The 21,900-nt window shown below is 24.3% G+C and overlaps 1 protein-coding gene across 2 annotated transcripts in view; it reads right to left on the bottom strand.

Moving 5' to 3' along the window:
- Positions 1-1,400, bottom strand: part of Ca-Ma2d (Ca[2+] channel Muscle-specific alpha2/delta subunit) — a 49,717-nt gene extending 48,317 nt beyond the window's left edge. The window contains exons 1-2 of one of the 2 annotated variants that reach the window (XM_075293664.1): positions 1,108-1,400; positions 187-972 (exon numbers count right to left, since the gene is read on the bottom strand). In XM_075293664.1, the coding sequence (XP_075149779.1) occupies positions 187-311 (125 nt within the window). In that variant the 5' untranslated portion in view covers positions 312-972; positions 1,108-1,400. Of the gene's footprint in view, positions 1-186 lie in introns of both variants that reach the window. The other variant, XM_075293663.1, reaches the window with a different exon arrangement.
- Between the last annotated feature and the right edge of the window lie 20,500 nt (positions 1,401-21,900).

Genomic DNA, 21,900 nt, shown 5'->3' with positions numbered 1-21,900 from the left:
CATTAATGCTCATGTTGAGTATAAAGAAAAAACTATATCATGGTTGGTTGAAGAATAGAGAGCAGAGGAGAATAGAGTGAGCAGCTGTAAGCTTCTCATACAAGACGACAGGCAGTTAGACAAAAACCCCCTGTGGGGCATACTCTCTGGGTGATGTTGGGATGGATGACATTGAGATAGACTTACGCTTCATCCTCGGCAGAGGCTTCCACTTGATTGAGACTGGGTGGCAGGCAGATGAAATAAAACAGCAGGAATGCGGTCAAAACAAGTGAAATATGTGTCATCAACTTATCACACGAACAATACATTTTTCTAGCATTTTCTTAACGTAATTCTTCGATTTTCACTCGTCCATATACACATAAGCACATACACACACACACTCGAACACGGAGACACTATTCAGAAATTGTTGTTATTTTTCTTTTTGACAAAGAGCCCCTCAGAATCCAAGATATTAATGAAAATCTTTCTCCTCCCCAAAGGGGGGGGGGGCAAATGGATTTTTTTTGGGGAGAGAACAAAAAAACCGATACACTTTAATTTTGAAAGTGGTTTTGGTATTATTTTCGTTTATTTTCAATATAAAAAAATATTTTGTTTTTAATTTTTTTATTTCGGTTTTTTTTTGGGGAAACACTTTTTTCTTTAAATTTTATCAAAGTTTGTGTATTGAGATTTTGCAACACAATTTTTTTTGGTCTAAATTTTTATTCACTCAAAAAAAAAAGACAAAAATTTTATTTTTCATATAAATTTTTTTCTTCCAAATTTCCCTTTTTCATGCATTGAGATTTTCTCCAAGGGGAAGATTATCTGGGTTTTGCTTCATAAGGAATGCGCCTTTCTTGCTGGTATTTATGGCTGATTTTTTTTTTTCTCTTTTAATTTACTATGGATTTTTATTGAAATTTGGGTATTGTTTCAAAGATTTTCCGGGATAAATTCACAATTTGCACAATAATTTTACTATATATTTTTTTTTGTAAGAAAAACCATAAAAAAATATTCAGCTGTGCGTTAATTTTCTATATATAAACCACGTTCAACATCTATGATTTGTTACATATATACACATACACGCACACACTCGTACACACATACATATTTGGGGCGCAATGTTTTGTTGCTATTTCAATGGTACTTTGTTGGCGGGGGCTATAATGTGTGTGAATAATTGTATACACGTTGTTTTTGTTGTTATGGCGGCGGAGGTGACGGCGACTACGACGACGACGATGATGATGACTATGTTATTTGTATGTGTGCGTATATTTCTGTTTTGTTGGCTAGCTCTGGCCACAATGCCCGTCGTCCGGTCGCGTTGTTGTTTTCTTCGATGCGTTTGTTAAAGACTTGGTCCACCCGTTACCGTTGAAAAGCTGCGAAAAACTAAAAAGCAATGTGAAAAATTTTTCGTTTCGTTCGAATTATTCGTTAATCGTCGTCGTCCATCTGTGCTACACACTGCTGGCTATCCCAAGCAATATGGGAGACAGAGAGCAAAGTCTATTTTTAGCAGGATTCTTGTGTTGACTTTGTCAAAAAGGAATCAGCTGTTAGTTAGTTGTAGTTTGTTTTGCTTTATATATCTTTTGGTCTCTCTCTCTCTAGCTCTCTCCTTAGTTGTTTATTGGCTCTTTAGCTAGGCCATGTGTCTTGGGTTTTGTTTACATATTGATTTTTCCCTTGTTATTCTATGGAATATGGCTACAGTTTATCCGTAGCCTTTGGTAGCATAGAGAGACTAAAGAGTATTCTATGTGAGAGAAGAGATTTTCTCTTCTCAGGGAGGGCTAATATGTTAATAAGGTCCCCAAATGATACACTGAAATGATACACTGAAAATTCTTAAATTAAAGCAGGAGTCTGCATAGAATATTTACACAGAAAAAAAAATACACAAAAATTTTTCCAATTAAAGTCTTAATTGAGTCTTAAAAAATATTCAATTAAAAATTTTGATTGATTCAAAAAAGTGTATAATGGAAACAAAAATCAATAACAACAAGTATATACGGCCGTAAGTTCGGCCAGGCCGAAGCTTATGTACCCTGCACCATGGATTGCGTAGAAACTTCTACGAAAGATTGTTATACACAATCGAATTACTTGGGTTGTGGTATCTTAAATCGTTTTCTAAATTTGAGTTAGTCCACACGTGGTATATATTAGACAAAAAGGTATGTAAGTCTACAAATAATTACGAATCGATATGGATTTTTGCACGGTACGTAGGGAGCCAGAATTGAAATATGGAGGTCGCTTATATGGGGGCTATATACAATTATGAACTTGATATGGACCAATTTTTGTGTGATTGGGGATCGATTTATCTGAGGGCTATATATAACTATAGATCGATATGGACCTAGTTAGGCATGGTTGTTAACGGCCATATACTAGCACAATGTACCAAATTTCAACTGACTCGGATGAAATTTGCTCCTCCAAGAGGCTCCACAACCAAATCTCGGGATCAGTTTATATGGGGGCTATATATGATTATGGACTGATATGGACCACTTTTGGCATGGTTGTTAAATATCATATACTACCACCACGTACAAAATTTCAAACAGATCGGATGAATTTTGCTTCTCCAAAAGGCACCGGAGGTCAAATCTGGGGATCGGTTTATATGGGTGCTATATATAATTATGGACTGGTGTGAACCAATTCCTGCATGGTTGTTGGATACCATATACTAACATCACGTACCAAATTTCAACCGAATCGGATGAATTTTGCTCTTCCAAGGGGCTCCGGAGGTCAAATCTGGGGATCGGTTTATATGGGGGCTATATATAATTATGGACCGATTTCGACCAATTTTTGCATGACCATTAGAGACCATATACTTACACCATATACCATTAAAAAATTTTAAACTAAAACTAAAATTCTAAAACTAAATTAAACATTAAACTTTTTTTAAATGTTTTTCATACATTTTTATAGTAGAAACTCTTTTTCATAGAACACCCACATCGCCATCATCGACATCTTTCTACGATTTTCTATTTACAACACGTGTCTTTTGGTGAAACTCTTAATATTATTTTTGTTTATTGCTTTTATATATTTTCGTAACAGAGAATCTATTATGGCACAAAGAGAGTGAAGCAAACACTTAGTTTGTTTTTGGTTTGAGTAAAGTCTCTATGTGGAAATATTTATATAAGAGTGTTTGTGTGTGTGTGGGTGCTTGCACTTCCTTCTATTACTCAGTAGGAGAAACCGACATTATGCAGATGTTATAAGAGGCCTTAAAAATACTGTTGCCACAGTTGGTAGAATTCTACCAAAAATTCTTAAGTTTTGGTAGATTCCTCTCCAACTAATTTTCTATAGAAATAAAATTTTGACAAAATTTTCTATAGAAATAAAACTTTTACAAAATTTTCTACAGAAATAAAATTTTGACAAAATTTTCTATAGAAATAAAATTTTGACCAAATTTTCTATAGAAATAAAATATTGACAAAATTTTCTATATAAATAAAATGTTTAACAATATTTTCTATAGAAATAAAATTTTGACAAAATTTTCTATAGAAATACAATTTTGAGAAATTTTTCTATCAAAATAAAATTTTGACAAAATTTTCTATAGAAATAAAATTTTTAACAACATTTTCTATAGAAATAAAATTTTGAGAAAACTTTCTATAGAAATAAAATTTTAACAAAATTTTCTATAGAAATAAAATTTTGACCAAATTTTCTATAGAAATAAAATTTTGACAAAACTTTCTATAGAAATAAAATTTTGACCAAATTTTCTATAGAAATAAAATGTTTAACAACATTTTCTATAGAAAAAAAATTTTGACAAAATTTTCTATAGAAATACAATTTTGAGAAATTTTTCTATAAAAATAAAATTTTCAAAAAAATTTCTATAGAAATAAAATTTTGAAAAAATTTTCTATAGAAATAAAATTTTGAGAAAACTTTCTATAGAAATAAAATTTTGACAAAATTTTCTATAGAAATAAAATTTTGACCAAATTTTCTATAGAAAAAAAAATTTACAAAATTTTCTATAGAAATAAAATTTTGAGAAAATTTTCTATAGAAATAAAATGTTGAGAAAAATTTTCTATAGAAATAGAATTTTGGGAAAATTTTCTATAGAAAAAAGATTTTGAGAAAATTTTCTATAGAAATAAAATTTTGAGAACATTTTCTATAGAAATAAAATTTAGAGAAAAATTTTTATAGAAATAAAATTTTGAGAAAATTTTCTATAGAAATAAAATTTTGACAAAATTTTCTATAGAAATAAAATTTTGACAAAATTTTCTATAGAAATAAAATTTTGAGAAAATTTTCTATAGAAATAAAATGTTGAGAAAATTTTCTATAGAAAAAAGATTTTGAGAAAATTTTCTATAGAAAAAAGATTTTGAGAAAATTTTCTATAGAAATAAAATTTTGAGAAAAATTTTTATAGAAATAAAATTTTGACAAAATTTTCTATAGAAATAAAATTTTGACAAAATTTTCTATAGAAATAAAATTTAGAGAAAAAATTTTATAGAAATAAATTTTTGACAAAATTTTCTATAGAAATAAAATTTTGACAAAATTTTCTATAGAAATAAAATTTTGAGAAAATTTTCTATAAAAATAAAATTGAGGAACATTTTCTATAGAAATAAAATTTTGGGAAAATTTTCTATAGAAATAAAATTTTGAAAAAAATCGTCTATAGAAATAAAATTTTGAGAAAATTTTCTATAGAAATAAAATTTTGAGAAAATTTTCTATAAAAATAAAATTGAGGAACATTTTCTAGAAATTTTCTATAGAAATAAAATTTGGACAAAATTTTCTATAGACATAAAATGTTGACAAAATTTTCTATAGAAATAAAATTTAGAGAAAAAATTTTATAGAAATAAATTTTTGACAAAATTTTCTATAGAAATAAAATTTTGACAAAATTTTCTATAGCAATAAAATTTTGACAAAATTTTCTATAGACATACAATTTTGACAAAATTTTCTATAGAAATAAAATTTAGAGAAAAATTTTTATAGAAATAAAATTTTGACAAAATTTTCTATAGAAATAAAATTTTGGGAAAATTTTCTATAGAAATAAAATTTTGGGAAAATTTTCTATAGAAATAAAATTTTGAAAAAAATCGTCTATAGAAATAAAATTTTGAGAAAATTTTCTATAGAAACACAATTTTTGACAACATTTTCTATAGAAATAAAATGTTGAGAAAATTTTCTATAGAAATAAAATGTTGATAAAATTTTCTATAGAAATAAGAGGAAATTTCCCAAATGTTTTCTCCATAAGGAGTAGCATAAAGGGCCCAAAATTGAGTTATCTCTCCCAGCCAGATCTATACTAAAGGCTGTGGAAAGGTTCATTCGCCCGAACCGAAACATGTACAGTCCAGGCGTGTATAGATTTGTATCTGGCGTTTTCTTTTCAATGGCTCTATTAACCATGTTCCTTAATCTATATCTGTCCATAAAGCTCGAATAATAATTGTATAATTAGATATAATGCATTTGGACGTCAATTGCCTGTTTCGGTATCAGGCTAACATGTAATATAATAGAAATAAAATTTTGACAACATTTTCTATAGAAATAAAATGTTGACAAAATTTTCTATAGAAATAAAATTTTGACAAAATTTTCTATAGAAATAAAATTTTGACAAAATTTTCTATAGAAATAAAATTTTGACAAAATTTTCTATAGAAATAAAATTTTGACAAAATTTTCTATAGAAATAAAATTTTGACAAAATTTTCTATAGACATAACATTTTGAAAAAATTTTCTATAAAAATAAACTTGAGGAAAATTTTCTATAGAAATAAAATTGAGACAAAAATTTCTATAGAAATAAAATTTACACAAAAATTTCTATAGAAATAAAATTTACACAAAAATTTCTATAGAAATAAAATTTTAACAAAATTTCCTATAGAAATAAAATTTTGACAAAATTTCTATAGAAATAAAATTTTGACAAAATTTTCTATAGAAATACAAATTTTGACAAAAATTTCTATAGAAATAAAATTTTGACAAAATTTCTATAGAAATAAAATTTTGACAAAATTTCTATAGAAATAAAATTTTGACAAAATTTTCTATAAAAATAAAATTGAGGAACATTTTCTAGAAATTTTCTATAGAAATAAAATTTGGGCAAAAATTTCTACAGAAATGTATTTGAATGTAGAATTAGTACCTTGTGATTGTTTCTCCATTGTAGTTTTCACATTGGGACTTTTCAGGTTTTCTCCAATAAAGGCCACTCACATGTTTACCCACTGGTTTGTTTGTGGCCATTATAGAATAAACTATAACATCTGTATTAGTAGTACCAAAGGGGGTAGAACAATAAAAAAACAAATATTTTGAATTTTTATTTGTTTGGTGGTTAATAAATTAATTTAATGTCTTTTGGATTATTAGATTAAATTAGTCATTCGTGCGTTGGTCTGTTTTATGCTTTGATTTGTCTAAAAATAAAAACAAATTAAAGAAAAGCCACAAAAAAAAATAAATGTTTGTATATATTGTAACCAATTCATGGGGCCAATTGAAGAATTTAAGAATTCATTCAATATGGAAAGAAGAGGATCAAATAATAAGTTTTTGAGTTGAAAACCATAATAGTAGCACAACAAAAATATAGAGCCAAAAGTTCGGCTATAGAAATAAAATTTTGAAAAAAATTTGTATAGAAATGAAGTTTTGAAAAAAAAATCTATAGAAGTAAAATGTTGACAAATTTTTCTTAAAAAATATCAATAGAAATAAAATTTGGACAAAATTTTCTATAAAAATAAAATTTAGGCAAAATTTTCTATAAAAATAAAATTTAGGAAAATTTTCTATAAAAATAAAATTGAGGAAAATTTTCTATAGAAATAAAATTTTGAAAAAAAAATCTATAGAAATAACATTTTGACATATTTTCTATAGAAATAAAATGTTTACAAAATTTTCTATAGAAATAAAATTTTGACAACATTTTCTATAGAAATAAAAGTTTGACAAAATTTTCTATAGAAATAAAATTTTGATAAAATTTTATACAGAAATAAACTTTTGAAAAAAAATTCTATAGGAATCAAATTTTGAAAAATTTTCTATAGAAATCAAATTTAAAAAAAAAATCTTATTTGTTATTTTGATCTCAGCTTTAAAACTATTGCGTTGACTAAACAACAAGAGTAGCTTAACCAACAGAGGAAAAAGAATGTTTGTCAAATTTATTTGGGCGAAGCCCTATCGACTGCAAGATGAACGATTCTATAGAAAAAAAAAAATTAAAAAAAAATCTATAAAAATAAAATTTTGTCAACATTTTCTATAAAAATAAAATTTTAACAAAAAATTCTAAAGAAATAAAATTTTTACAAAATTTTCTATAGAAATAAAATTCGGACAAAATTTTCTATAGAAATAAAATTTTGACAAAATTTTCTATAGACGTGACATTTTGAAAAACATTTTCTATAGAAATAAAATTTTGAAAAAAACCCTATTGAAATCATTTTTTTTTTTCAAAATTTTCTATAGAAATAAGAAATTTTGACAAAATTTTCTATAGAAGTGAAATTTTGAAAAACATTTTCTATAGAAATAAAATTTTGAAAAAAACCCTATTGAAATATTTTTTTTTCAAAATTTTCTATAGAAATAATTTTTTTTTCAAAATTTTCTATAGAAAAAAAAATTGACAAAATTTTCTATAGAAATAAAACTCTGACAAAATTAGAGAAATGAAATTTTGAAAAAAACCCTATTGAAATCATTTTTTTTTCAAAATTTTCTATAGAAATAAAATTTTTTCAAAATTTTCTATAGAAAAAAAATGTTGACAAAATTTTCTATAGAAATAAAACTCTGACAAAATTAGAGAAATGAAATTTTGAAAAAAATTTCAATTAAAATAAAATTTTAACAAAATTTTCTATAAAAATAAAATTTAGTCAAAATTTGTTATATGAATGTTGACAAAATTTTTTATAGAAATAAAATTCTGACGTAATTATAGAAATAACATTTGAAAAATTTCTTTATACCTCATTCAAATTACGCTTCCAAAAACCACTTTAACTAGATTTCAACTGTCATTAGCTTTATGAAAAATGGATTTCAAATCTAATTTTAGTAGATTTCGAGACTAATGTGAATGGGGTATTAGAAATAAAATTTTGACAAAATTTTCTATAGAAATAAAAATTTGACAAAATTGTCTATAAAAAATAACTTGACAGAATTTTCTACATAAAATTTTGACAAAGTTTTCTATAGAAATAAAATGTTGACAAAATTTTCTATAGAAATAAAATGTTGACAAAATATTCTATAGAAATAAAACTTTGACAAAATTATATACAACCATTGCGTTGACTAAACAACAAGAGTTGCTAAACCAACAAAGGAAAAAGAATGTTTGTCAAATTTATTTGGGCAAAGCCCTATAGACTGCAAGATGCAAGATTCTATAGAAATAAAATTTTTAAAAAATTTTCTATAGAAATAATTTTTTTCAAAATCATCTATAAAAATAAAATTTTGGCAAAAAGCCTAAGGAAATAACATTTTTACAAAATTTTCTATAGAAAAAAAATTTGACAAAGTTTTCTATAGAAATAAAACTCTGACAAAATTATAGAAATGAAAGTCTGAAAAAATTTTCTATAGAAATAATATTTTGTCAAAATTTTCTATAAAAATAAAATTTTGACAAAAATTCTAAAGAAATAAAATTTAAAAATAAAAATAAAATTTTTTACAAAATTTTCTATAGAAATAAAATTTATACCAAATTTTCTATAGAAATAAAATTTTGACAAATTTTTCTATAGAAATAATATTTTGAAAAATCCTTTTGAAATAATTTTTTTTCATAATTTTCTATAGAAATAAATTTTTTCAAAATTTTCAATAGAAATAAAATTTTTTTAAAATTTTCTATAGAAATAAAATTTTTCAAAATTTTCTATAGAAATAAAATTTTTTTCTATAGAAATAAAATTTTGAGAAATTTTCTATAGAAAACTAATTTTGACAAAATGTTCAATAGAAATAAAATTTTAACAAAATGTTCTATAAAAATAAAATTTTGTCAAAATTTGCTATATGAATGTTGACAAAATTTTCTATAGAAATAAAATTCTGGCATAATTATAGAAATAAAATTTCTGTAGAAATAAAATATTGGCAAAATTTTCTATAGAAATAAAATTTTGACAAAATTGTCTATAAAAAAAATTGACTGAATTTTCTACAGAAATGCAGTTTCGAAAAATTCCCTATAGTAATAAAAATAACATTTTAATAAAATGTTCTATATAATTTTGAAAAAAAGCACTTATCCTTTGGAAGCATTTTACCCATCTATGGACATTCCTTATTTCGCTTTTGTCCACTATTACAAAATCTCTTCTCTTGCCTCCGAAATTCTTGGTGACTAAATCCTCAAGTAGTTGACATAAATCTAGGCGGTTTTGTTTCTTCATTTGGTTGAGTATGTCACCCTATTGGTCCATTATTACATGTACATCCTTTTTTCTTTGTGGTTTGGGGAACAAGTGTGCGTGTCCACATTAAAGAAATATTGTTTTTTACACTAACACCAAGAGAGGCCTGGGATATGGTAAGGTAAAAATCTCATATACTGGATGAAATTGTTGTTTTTCTCTCATTCATGGCTCCTGATACTGGGACCAGTATAGCATTTTTGCCGTTTGCTTTTTCAATAGTGGTGCTGGAGGTGGGAGAGTGTCTTGTCCTTCCGTTCTCTCTGTGTGATGTGAATATCCATGTTATAGATGGAGCGTACATGTGTTGTGTTTATTAAGTTGATTAAGTGTCTTACATGAGTTACAGCATACATATACCCATATGTCCATATGTCCTGTGTGTGGACAAGTGCCATATTTATTTACACTAGGGTGGAATGAAGTGGGATTAGTTTTGCAAAGTATTCCTCACCTACTAAGAGGTACGTCAATTTTGTATGGAAATACAATATTTTCTTATTTCTATGAAAATTTTGTCAAAATTTTATTTCTAGAGAAAATTTTATCCAAATTTTATTTCTATAGAAAATTTTCTCAAATTTTATTTCTATAGATAATTTTGTCAAAATTTTATTTCTATGAAAATTTTGTCAAAATTTTATTTCTATAGAAAATTTTGTCCAAATTTTATTTCTATAGATAATTTTGTCAAAATTTTGTTTCTATAGAAAAGTTTGACAAAATTTTATTTATATAGAAAATTTAGTCAAAATTTTATTTATATAGATAATTTTGTCAATATTTTATTTCTATAGAAAATTTTGTCAAAATTTTGTTTCTATAGAAAATTTTGTCAACATTTTATTTCTATAGAATTTTTATTTTCAAAATTTTATTTCTATAGAACATTTTCTCAAACTTTATTTCTATAGATAATTTTGTCAAAATTTTATTTCTATAGAAAATTTTGTCAAAATTTTATTTCTATAGAAAATTTTCTCAAATTTTATTTCTAAAGATATTTTTTCAACATTTTATTTCTATAGAAAATTTTGACAATATTTTATTTCTATAGAAAATTTTGTCAAAATTTTGTTTCTTTTATTTCTATAGATTTTTTTTTCAAAATTTTAATTCTATAGATTTTTTTATTTTATTTCTATAGAAATTTTTTAAAAATTTTATTTCTATAGAAAATTTTGTCAAAATTTTATTTCTATAGAAAATTTTGTCAAAATTTTATTTCTATAGAAAATTTTGTCAAAATTTTATTTCTATAGAAAATTTTGTCAAAATTTTGTTTCTGTAGAAAATTTTCTCAAAATTTTATTTCTGTAGAAAATTATGACAAAATTTTATTTCTATAGCTTTTTTTTAATTTATTTCTATAAAAAATTTTGGCAAAATTTTATTTCTATAGAAAATTTTGTCAAAATTTTATTTCTATAGAAATTTTTTTTCAAAATTTTATTTCTATAGATTTTTTAATTTTATTTCTATAGACATTTTTGTCAAAATTTTATTTCTATAAAAAAATTTTCTCAAAATTTTATTTCTATAGAAAATTTTGTCAAAATTTTTTTTGTATTGACAATTTTGTCAAAATGTAATTTCTTTAGAAGTAGTTTAAAAAATTTTATTTCTATAGAAAATTTTGTCAAAATTTTATTTCTATAGAAAATTTTGTCAAAGTTTTATTTCTATAGAAAATTTTTTCAAAATTTTATTTCTATAGAAAATTTTTTCAAAATTTTATTTCTATAGAAAATTTTCTCAAAATTTTATTTCTATAGAAAATTTTGTAAAAATTTTATTTCTATAGAAATTTTTCTCAAAATTTTATTTCTATAGAAGATTTTGTCAAAATTTTATTTCTATAGAAAATTTTGCCAAAATTTTATTTCTAGTGGAAATTTTTCAAAACTTCATTTCTACAGAAAATTTGTTCAAATAAATTTATTAAATTAAATTTAATTTGATTTTGTTCAAGTGCTCATAAAATAATGACAGGATACATAAAGTAACCAGATATTCAATTTAAAAATCGATCCACCTTTATATCTACCCCATCTAATATATGTCCGATTCCTACTTCAAGAGCTATTCACTTGACCTATGCTTGTGTGTATGCAAATATGTTGTGTTTTCATCGCAAAAACCACTCATACTTTATTACCAAGAATCTAGCATATTTACATAAGATTTTGTTTTTATTTTACTTCTTTTTCAAAGAGGAAACTTATTAGATGGGAAACACAAATAATATGGAAAAAATATGGAAACAAAAATTGCACTAATTAAAAACACTTGTTACATGATGCATGGGCTGGACCGTGTGTAGCAACGATAGGTAATCACAATGTAATAAAAAAAACATGCAAGGAAAGTTTAGGCTTTGTCGACTTTATTATACCCTGCTCCATTCTAAAGACTAAAATTAAAATATTTTTGTAGTGGCTAGAGGCAAGATAAAAAAAAAAAACACAACAACAACAAGTACACACAGAGAAGGAATATGATTATCCCAAACATGTGGAACATTTTTATCCCAAAAATTTTGTTTTCCCGGCAAACATATACACCGTCAAATAATAACATTTTGCTTTTGAAACATTTTTGGGGTGATTGACTTCCTCGCTGGATGTATATACGGCCATAAGTTTGTCAAAATTGTATTTCTATAGAAAATTTTGTCAAAATTTTATTTCGATAGAAAATTTTGTCAAAATGTTATTTCTATAGAAAACTTTTACCAAATATTATTTCTACAGATAATTTTCTGTATTTCTGTAGAAAATTAAAAAAAAAAATTATTTCTGTAGAAAATTTTGTCAAAATTTTATTTCTATAGAAAATTTTGTAAAAGTTGTATTTCTATAGAAAATTTTGTCAAAATTTTATTTCTATAGAAAATTTTCACAAAACTTTATTTCTATAGCAAATTTTATCAAAAGCAAAATGTTATTATTTTATTTCTATAGCAAATTTGGTCAAAATTTTATTTCTATAGAAAATTTTTAACAAAATTTTATTTCTATAGCAAATTTTCACAAAATTTTATTTCTATAGAAAATTTTTAACAAATTTTTATTTCTATAGAAAATTTTGTCCAAATTTTATTTCTATAGAAAATGTTGTCAAAATTTTATTTCTATAGAAAATGTTGTCAAAATTTTATTTCTATAAAAAATTTTTACAAAATTTTATTTCTATAGAAAATTGTTACAAAATTTTATTTCTATAGAAAATTTTGTAAAAATTGTATTTCTATAGAAAATTTTGCCAACATTTTATTTCTATAGAAAATTTTCACAAAATTTTATTTCTATAGGAAATTTTGACAAAATTTTATTTCTAAGAAAATTTTTTTAAAATTTTATTTCTATAGAAAATTTTCATAAAATTATATTTCTGTAGAAAATTTTGTCAAAATTTTATTTCTATAGAAAATTTTCACAAAAGTTAATTTCTATAGAAAATTTTGTCAAAATTTTATTTCTATAGAAAATTCCTATAGAAAATTTTCACAAATTTTATTTCTATAAAAAATTTAGTCAAAATAGTATTTCTATAGAAAATTTTGTCAAATTTTATTTCTATAGAAAATTTTCAAAGTTTTATTTCTATAGAATTTTTTTTCAAAATTTTATTTCTATAGAAAATTTTCACAAAATTTTATTTCTATAGAAAATTTTTACAAAATTTTATTTCTATAGAAATTTTTGTCAAAATTGTATTTTTATAAAAAATTTTCACAAAATTTTATTTCTATAGAAAATTTTGTCAAAATTTTATTTCTATAGAAAATTTTGTCAAAATTTTATTTCTATAAAAAATTTTGTCAAAAATTTATTTCTATAGAAAATTTTGTCAAAAGTTTATTTCTATAGAAAATTATGCCAAAAATTTATTTCTATAGAAAATTTTGTCAAAATTTTATTTCTATAGAAAATTAAAAAAAAAAATTATTTCCATAGAAAATTTTGTCAAAATTTTATTTCTATAGAAGATTTTGTCAAAGTTGTATTTCTATAGAAAAATTTGTCAAAATTTTATTTCTATAGAAAATTTTATTTCTATTTAAATTTATTTATATTAAAATTTTATTTCTATAGAAAATTTTGTCAAAATTGTATTTTGTAAAAATTGTATTTCTATAGAAAATTTTGCCAAAATTTTATTTCTATAGAAAATTTTCACAAAATTTTATTTCTATAGGAAATTTTGACAAAATTTTATTTCTATAGAAAATTTTTTTAAAATTTTATTTCTATAGAAAATTTTCATAAAATTTTATTTCTGTAGAAAATTTTGTCAAAATTTTATTTCTATAGAAAATTTTCACAAAAGTTTATTTCTATAGAAAATTTTGTCAAAATTTTATTTCTATAGAAAATTCCTTTAGAAAATTTTATCAAAAATTTATTTCTATAGAAAATTTTCACAAATTTTATTTCTATAGAAAATTTTCACAAATTTTATTTCTATAAAAAATTTAGTTAAAATAGTAGTTCTATAGAAAATTTTGTCAAATTTTATTTCTATAGAAAATTTTTACAAAATTTTATTTCTATAGAAATTTTTGTCAAAATTGTATTTTTATAAAAAATTTTGTCAAAATTTTATTTCTATAGAAAATTTTCACAAAATTTTATTTCTATAGAAAATTTTGTCAAAGTTTTGTTTCTATAGAAAATTTTTAAAAATTTTTTTTTTATAGAAAATTATGCCAAAAATTTATTTCTATAGAAAATTTTGTCAAAAATTTATTTTTATAGAAAATTTTGTCAAAAGTTTATTTCGATAGAAAATTATGCCAAAAATTTATTTCTATAGAAAATTTTGTCAAAAGTTTATTTCTATAGAAAATTATGCCAAAAATTTATTTCTATAAAAAACTTTGTCAAAATTTTATTTCTATAGAAAATTTAAAAAAAAAAAAAATTTATTTCTATAGAAAATTTTGTCAAAATTATATTTCTATAGAAAAATTTGTCAAAATTTTATTTTTATAGAAAATTTTCACAAAATTTTATTTCTATTTAAATTTATTTATATTAAAATTTTATTTCTATAGAAAATTTTGTCAAAATTGTATTTCAATAGAAAATTTTGTCAAAATTTTATTTCTATAGAAAATTTTGTCAAAATTGTATTTCTATAGAAAATTTTGTCAAAATTTTACTTCTATAGACAATTTTGTCAAGATTTTATTTCTATAGAAAATTTTGTCAAAAATTTATTTCTATAGAGAATTTTGTCAAAATTTTATTTGTATAGAAAAATTTCAAAAAAATTTATTTATATAGGGAACATTTTATGAAATCATTATTTCTATAGAGAATTTTGTCAAAATTTTATTTATGTAGAAAATCTGGCAACACTGATAATTGATATTATCAATTATGTGATTGAAGCAATTTCAATAAAAATTTAATTGAATCAATTGTTTTTTGTGAATGACACCAAAAATCGATTTTTTTCTATGTATATGCTGGATGTACTTGCGTAGGAAACACCCTTGAATCAAATATTGCCTCCATAGTTCGCTGAGTCGTTGCACATTGCGGCTCTCCATGAATTCAGTTAAATCTCTTAAGTTCTTTAATGAATAAACAAATTCCAGTGTTGATGGATAGATGCAATGATGGTCATCGAAGGCAATCATTAAAATATCCATGAATTAAAGTGATGGGATGGTGCAAAAAATTGTTGATATTTTTATTTCCTCACCTAGAACTGAGGATAATAGTTTTCATTGTAATATCTTAAATCGTGCTGAATAACATTGCATGTTTTTTTTGCAATTGTTTATTTACAACCAAAGAAAATGGATTTGCGTTAATAAGTCCATAAGTATTAGGGATCGCAAAAGTCTAATATTGGCTAATCGACTACTCGATATTCAAAACAAAGATATATATGGGATACATATTTAAATCTGAACCGATTTCCTCTAAAATCAATAGGCTACTATTCTGATTCAAAACACATACTTGTGTCAAATATTAAGTTGATTGAAACAAAAAACTACGACCTAGACTTTGATTATAGAATTGTGTTCACAGACAGACGGCATGGCTAGATCGATTCAGGGGCCGACCCTGAGCATTATAGCTAAAGAGAGCGTGTGTCTATCTTGTCTCCTTCTGGGTGTTGTAAACTAACTGCACTAACTTAAAATATCCTGTTTTACAGTGTGGCGCAGAACTTTATGAAATGTTTTCTCAAAATTTTATTTCTTTAGAAAATTTTTTCTCAACATTTTATTTGTATAGAAAATTTTCCCGAATTTTTATTTGTATAGAAAATTTTGTTAACATTTTATTTCTTTTGTTATTTCTATAGAAGTTTTTGTTAAAATTTTATTTGTATAGAAAATTATGCTAAAAATTTATTTTATAGAAAATTTTGTAAACATTTTATTTCTATATAAAATTTTCTTAAAATTTTATTCCTACAGAAAATTTTCTCAAAGTTTTATTTCTATAGAAAATTTTCTCAAAATTTTATTTCCATAGAAAATTTTCTCGAAATTTTATTTCTATAGAAAATTTTCTCGAAATTTTATTTCTATATAGAATTTGTCAAAATTTTATTTCTATAGAAAATTTTTTCAAAATTTTATTTCTATAGAAAATTTTGTCAAAATTTTGTTTCTATAGAAAATTTTCTCGAGATTTTATTTCTATAGAGAATTGTGTCAAAATTTTATTTTTATAGAAAATTTTGTCAAAAGTTTATTTCTATAGAAAATTATGCCAAAAAATTATTTCTATAGAAAAATTTCTCAAAATTTTATTTCTACAAAAATTTCACAAAAAATAGAGAATTTTGTCAAAATTTTATTTCAATAGAAAATTTTCTCAAAATTTTATTTCTATAGAAACTTTTCTCAACGTTTTATTTCTATAGAAAATTTTCTCAAAATTTTATTTATATAGAAAGGTTTTTCAAAATTTTATTTTTATAGAATTTTTTGTTAAAATTTTATTTCTATAAAACATGTTCTCAAAAATGTATTTGTACAGAAATTTTTTTTAAAATTTTATTTTTATAGAAAATTTTCTAATAAATTGATTTCTATAGAAAAGTTTGTCAAAATTTTATTTCTATACAAAAATTTGGAAAAATTTTATTTCTATAGAAAATTTCGAAAAATTTTATTTCTTTAGAAAATTTTGTCAAATTTTTTTTTCTATAGAAATTTTTCTCAAAATTTTATCGCTATAGAAAATTTTCTTAAAATTTTATTTCTATAGAAAATTTTCTCAAAATTTTATTTCTATAGAAAATTTTCTCAAAATTTTATTTCTATAGAAAATTTTGTCAAAATTTTATTTCTATCGAAAATTTTATTGCTATAGAAAATTTTGTCAAAATTTTATTTCTATAGAAAATTTTGTCAAAATTTTCTTTCTATAGAAAATTTTGTCAAAATTTTATTTCTATATACAATTTTGTCAAAATTTTATTCGTATACAAAATATTATCAAAATTTTATTCGTATATAAAATTTTGTCAAAATTTTATTGCTATAGAAAATTTCGATAAAATTTTATTTTTATAGAAAATTTTGTCACATTTTTATTTATATAGAAAAAAATTTTCAAAATCTTATTTCTATAGAAAATTTTGTCAAAAGTTTATTTGTATAGAAAAATTTCGCAAAATTTTATTTCTATAGAAAATGTGCTCAAAATTTTTATTGGAATTTTTTTAATTAAATTTTCAAATTTTTAAATGGAATCAGCTGTTCGAGCGACCCGATAAATAACACTAGTTTACACTGAAAATGTACAGTTGATGAGAGGTGACTTTTCTTATGTATTTTGATCTGCTGAATTCGAAACAAAAAATTAAAAACAAAATTATGGAACAGTTTTTGAGATATCCCGTTATTTTTACTTTTACGCTATTTTTTCACTAAACAAATTATAACTCGAGTTTGAAATGTACGATTATATCGCTGTGGGTACTTAAATGAAAGGTATTGAGAAAGGTACTTTTCCCGCGGAAAAGGGCCACTGTAAAACATAATTTTTTATACCCTCCACCATAGGATGATACCCCCCATTCTTTTAACTTTGTCATTCCGTTTGTAACACATCGAAATATTGATCTAAGACCCCATAAAGTATATATACTGAGCATGTCCGTCCGTCCGTCCGTCTGTTGAAATCACGCTAACTTCCGAACGAAACAAGCTATCAACTTGAAACTTGGCACAAGTTGTTGTTATTGACGTAGGTCGGATGGTGTTGCAAATGGGCCATATCGGTCCACTTTTACGTATAGCCCCCATATAAACGGACCCCCAAATTTAGCTTGCGATTGCTCTAAGAGAAGCAAATTTCATCCGATCCGGCTGAAATTTGGTACATGGTGGTAGTATATGGTCTCTAATAAACATGCAGAAATTGGTCCACATCGGCCCATAATTATATATAGCCCCCATATAAACCGATCCCCAGATTTGACCTCCGGAGCCTCTTAGAGGACCAAAAGTCATCCCATCCGATTGAAATTTTGTACGTGGTGTTAGTACATTGTCTCTAACAACCATGCCAAAATTGGTCCATATGGGTCCATAATTATATACAGCCCCCATATAAATCGATCCCCAGATTTGTCCTCCGGAGCCTCTTGGAGGAGCAAAATTCATCCGATCCGGTTGAAATTTGGAACATGGTGTTAGAATGTGGTCTCTAAGAAACACGCAAGAATTGGTCCATATCGGTCCATAATTATGTATAGCCCCCATATAAACCTTTCCCCAGATGTGATCTCCGGAGCCTCTTGGAGCAGCAAAATTCATCCGATCCGGTTGAAATTTGCTACGTGGTGTTAGTATAAGGCCGCTAATAACTATGCCAAAATTGGTCCGTATCGGTCTATAGTTATATAGCCGATCCCCAATCACACAAAAAGTGGTCCATATCGGTTCATAATCATGGTTGCCACTCGAGCCAAAAATAATCTACCAAAATTTTATTTTTATAGAAAACATTGTCAAAATATTTTTTTTTTATTTTTATAGAAATTTTTTTCCCAATTTTATTTCTATAGAAAATTTTGTCAAAATTTTATTTTTATAGAAAATTTTGTAAAAATTTTATTCCTATATAAATTTTTTCCCAAATTTTATTTCTATAGAAAATTTTTTCCAAATTTTACTTCTATAGAAAATGTTGTCAAAATTTTATTTCTATAGAAACTTTAAACTTAATTATATACGTATTAAATCGGCCCTTTTAGTTTAATATATACCACATATGGACTATATGGTATATATTACGATGTTAGGAAGTTTTAAGATACCTTGCCATCGGCAAGTGTTACCGCAACCCAAGTAATTCGATTGTGGATGACAGTCTTCAGTAGAAGTTTCTACGCAATCCATGGTGGAGGGTACATAAGCTTCGGCCTGGCCGAACTTACGGCCGTATATACTTGTTTTATATTGTTTATTGAAATAATGTTACTTTTTTTTATAACTGGACAATAGTGCGTATGATTTATATTATTTCGACTTCATATTAGAAAACTTGAGATAACTTATGGGTGGGAACTGCTAGAATGTTAAATAAAAAGTTATGACAAAGCTTAGACTTGCGGCTATTTTTTGAGCCATTTCTAAAAAAATATAGTTTCATAAAAATTGCAAAAAATCCAGGAAGATACAGATGTATTGTACTTTATTGTGCTCTAGTGCGTATGGTTTATATTATTTCGACTTCACATTAGAAAACATGAGACAACTCAGGTGTAAAAATTAAATGAGAGCTTATTTTATACCTTGGACTTGTGGCTATTTAGTGAGCTATTAAAAGAAATTCTTAAATTCTTATAACAACGAGCAAAAATCCTGGGACATATACTAGCTTTCTATATTATTTCACTCTAGAATTTATTTATAATTTTTATAATTTAATAAAGCATTTAAAGTCAACTGCATAATTTCTTTGAGTATATTTGACGCTCCATTTTGTATCATGAGTGTTGGAATTAATAAAAATAAATTATACACAAAAAAACTGAAATTAATCATGCAATTAAAACTCATTTTCGAATTAAAAATGTCCATATTAATCAAATAACATCGCTGGGTATTTAAACATTGAATCAAATAGGATTAAAAGGATTCTGCCTTTATTTAAGCGCTTGGTTATACATATATTTCTGATGTATATACAAACTGATAAATGTTGAATAAATGAATATGCTAAATGACAATACATATAAAAATAAAATAAAAATGAATAATGTAACAAAAGAATAAAAATATTAAAAAAAAAAAAATAAATTCAAATTAAAAACTTGAATTCCCACAGATTCTTTTGTTTTTTTTTGTGTAATACAAAAAAAAATCAACATTGATGGCTTCATGATATATAAATTTACTTTGGCCTTAAATGGTAATTGTCTCTATGCCTTCCTTTTATTGACTTTTCTGTGGTGGTGAAATAGCAAAAACAAAAACACAATAAAAAAGAATCTCAATTTGTGTGGTTTGTAGACAATTGCTTTTAAATTGACCTTAAAACATTGAACTTTTTTTCTATGCGAAAAATTAAATGGCAATTTTTTTTATAAGAATCTCAGGTGATGTGGGAATCATCATCATCATCATCGTTGCCACAACTCAATTTTTTTTTACATAATTCACCTTTGATCAATTTTATGCAAAATATAATGGAAGGAAAAGTATAGTTGGTTTTTGTTTTTTTTTTTTTTATTTGAATATTTATGATCTAAGGCCTTTGGATATTCATGAGTGTAGGAATATGCAATTGACTTCTTTGAATATGATTGATATTAAGTGAATATGTAGTAGTTTTGGGAAATATTGGTAGCTATGAGATCCCTTTGGTAATGCAAGTTTACAAAATTCTAGAAATATAAATATGGACAAAAATATTGCATTGTTCTATTAAGGTTGGATGTGGCATAAGAATATATTTATTACATGAAAATATATTTTGAAAAGCATTTAAAGTCATGTCATAGGGTGACGTATAATTGATAATAATTACTTGGGATAAGGGGCGTATGAATGATTCTAATAAGAAAAAATGTATAAAATAAAGTCCGTAAGTTCGGCCAGGCCGAATCTTTTTGTACCCTCTACCATGGATTGCGTAGAAGCTTCTACGAAAGATGGACTTTTTGCACGATACGTAGAGAGCCAGAATTGAAATATGGGGTCGCTTAAGTAGGGGCTATATAAAGGGTGGTTAAATTGTAAGGGCCGATGTTGAATGCGAACCACACCTAAATGCCAAGTTTTTTTTCCGAATTTTATTTGATATTTCTCAATTTCAGTCTTACTCAATTTGAACCATGGAGAGATACACAATCCAACAACGTGTTAAATGGTTCCAAGAAATGGCAACAGTGGATGATCAATTTTCGAAGAAAATCATCTTCAGTGATGAGGCACATTTTCACCTCAGTGGATTCGTCAATAAACAGAATTGCCGCATTTGGGCGATTGAGAATCCAAGAGTGATTGTCGAAAAATTAATGCACCCACAAAGAGTGACTGTTTGGTGCGATTTATGGGCTGGCGGCATCATCGGGCTGTATTTTTTCCAAAATGAGGCCAGTCAGGCAGTTACTGTGAATGGTGTTCGCTATCGTGAGATGATAACGAACTTTTTATGGCCCGAATGGACGGACGGTCGGACATGCTCAGATCGACTCAGAATTTCACCACGACCCAGAATATATATACTTCATAGGGTCTTAGAGCAATATTTCGATGTGTTACAAACGGAATGACAAAGTTAATATACCCCCATCCTATGGTTTAGGGTATAAAAACGCAATCAATTACATTTTTAAATGATTGAAATCAAAAATTAATTGAAAATTTCTTCATAAGAATATATAAATTTGACAAACATTCTTTTCCTCTGTTGGTTAAGCTACACTTGTATTTAGTTTAGTCAACGCAATGGTTTTAAGCTGAGATCAAAACAACAAATAAAATTTTATTTATATTTTTCTATTTTATTTCTATTCTATATATTTTGTCAAAGTTTTATTTCTATAGAAAATTTTTTCAAAATTTTATTTCTATAGAAAATTTTGTCAAATTTTTATTTTTACAGAAAATTTTCTCAACATTTTATTTCTATAGGAAATTTTCTCAAAATTTTAATTCTATAGAAAATTTTGTCAAAATTTTATTTCTATATAAAATTTTCTCAAAATTTTATTTCTATAGAAAATTTTGTCAAAATTTTATTTCTATAGAAAATTTTGTCAAAATTTTATTTCTATAGAAAATTTTCTCAAAATTGTATTTCTATAGAAAATTTTCTCAAAATTTTATTTCTATAGAAAATTTTGTCAAAATTGTATTTCTA

The sequence above is a fragment of the Haematobia irritans genome, chromosome 2, assembly GCF_050003625.1.
Source record: "Haematobia irritans isolate KBUSLIRL chromosome 2, ASM5000362v1, whole genome shotgun sequence".
NCBI lineage: Eukaryota > Metazoa > Arthropoda > Insecta > Diptera > Muscidae > Haematobia > Haematobia irritans.
Note: the sequence above shows the minus strand (reverse complement) of the source record. Positions and strands in the feature narration are given on the sequence as shown.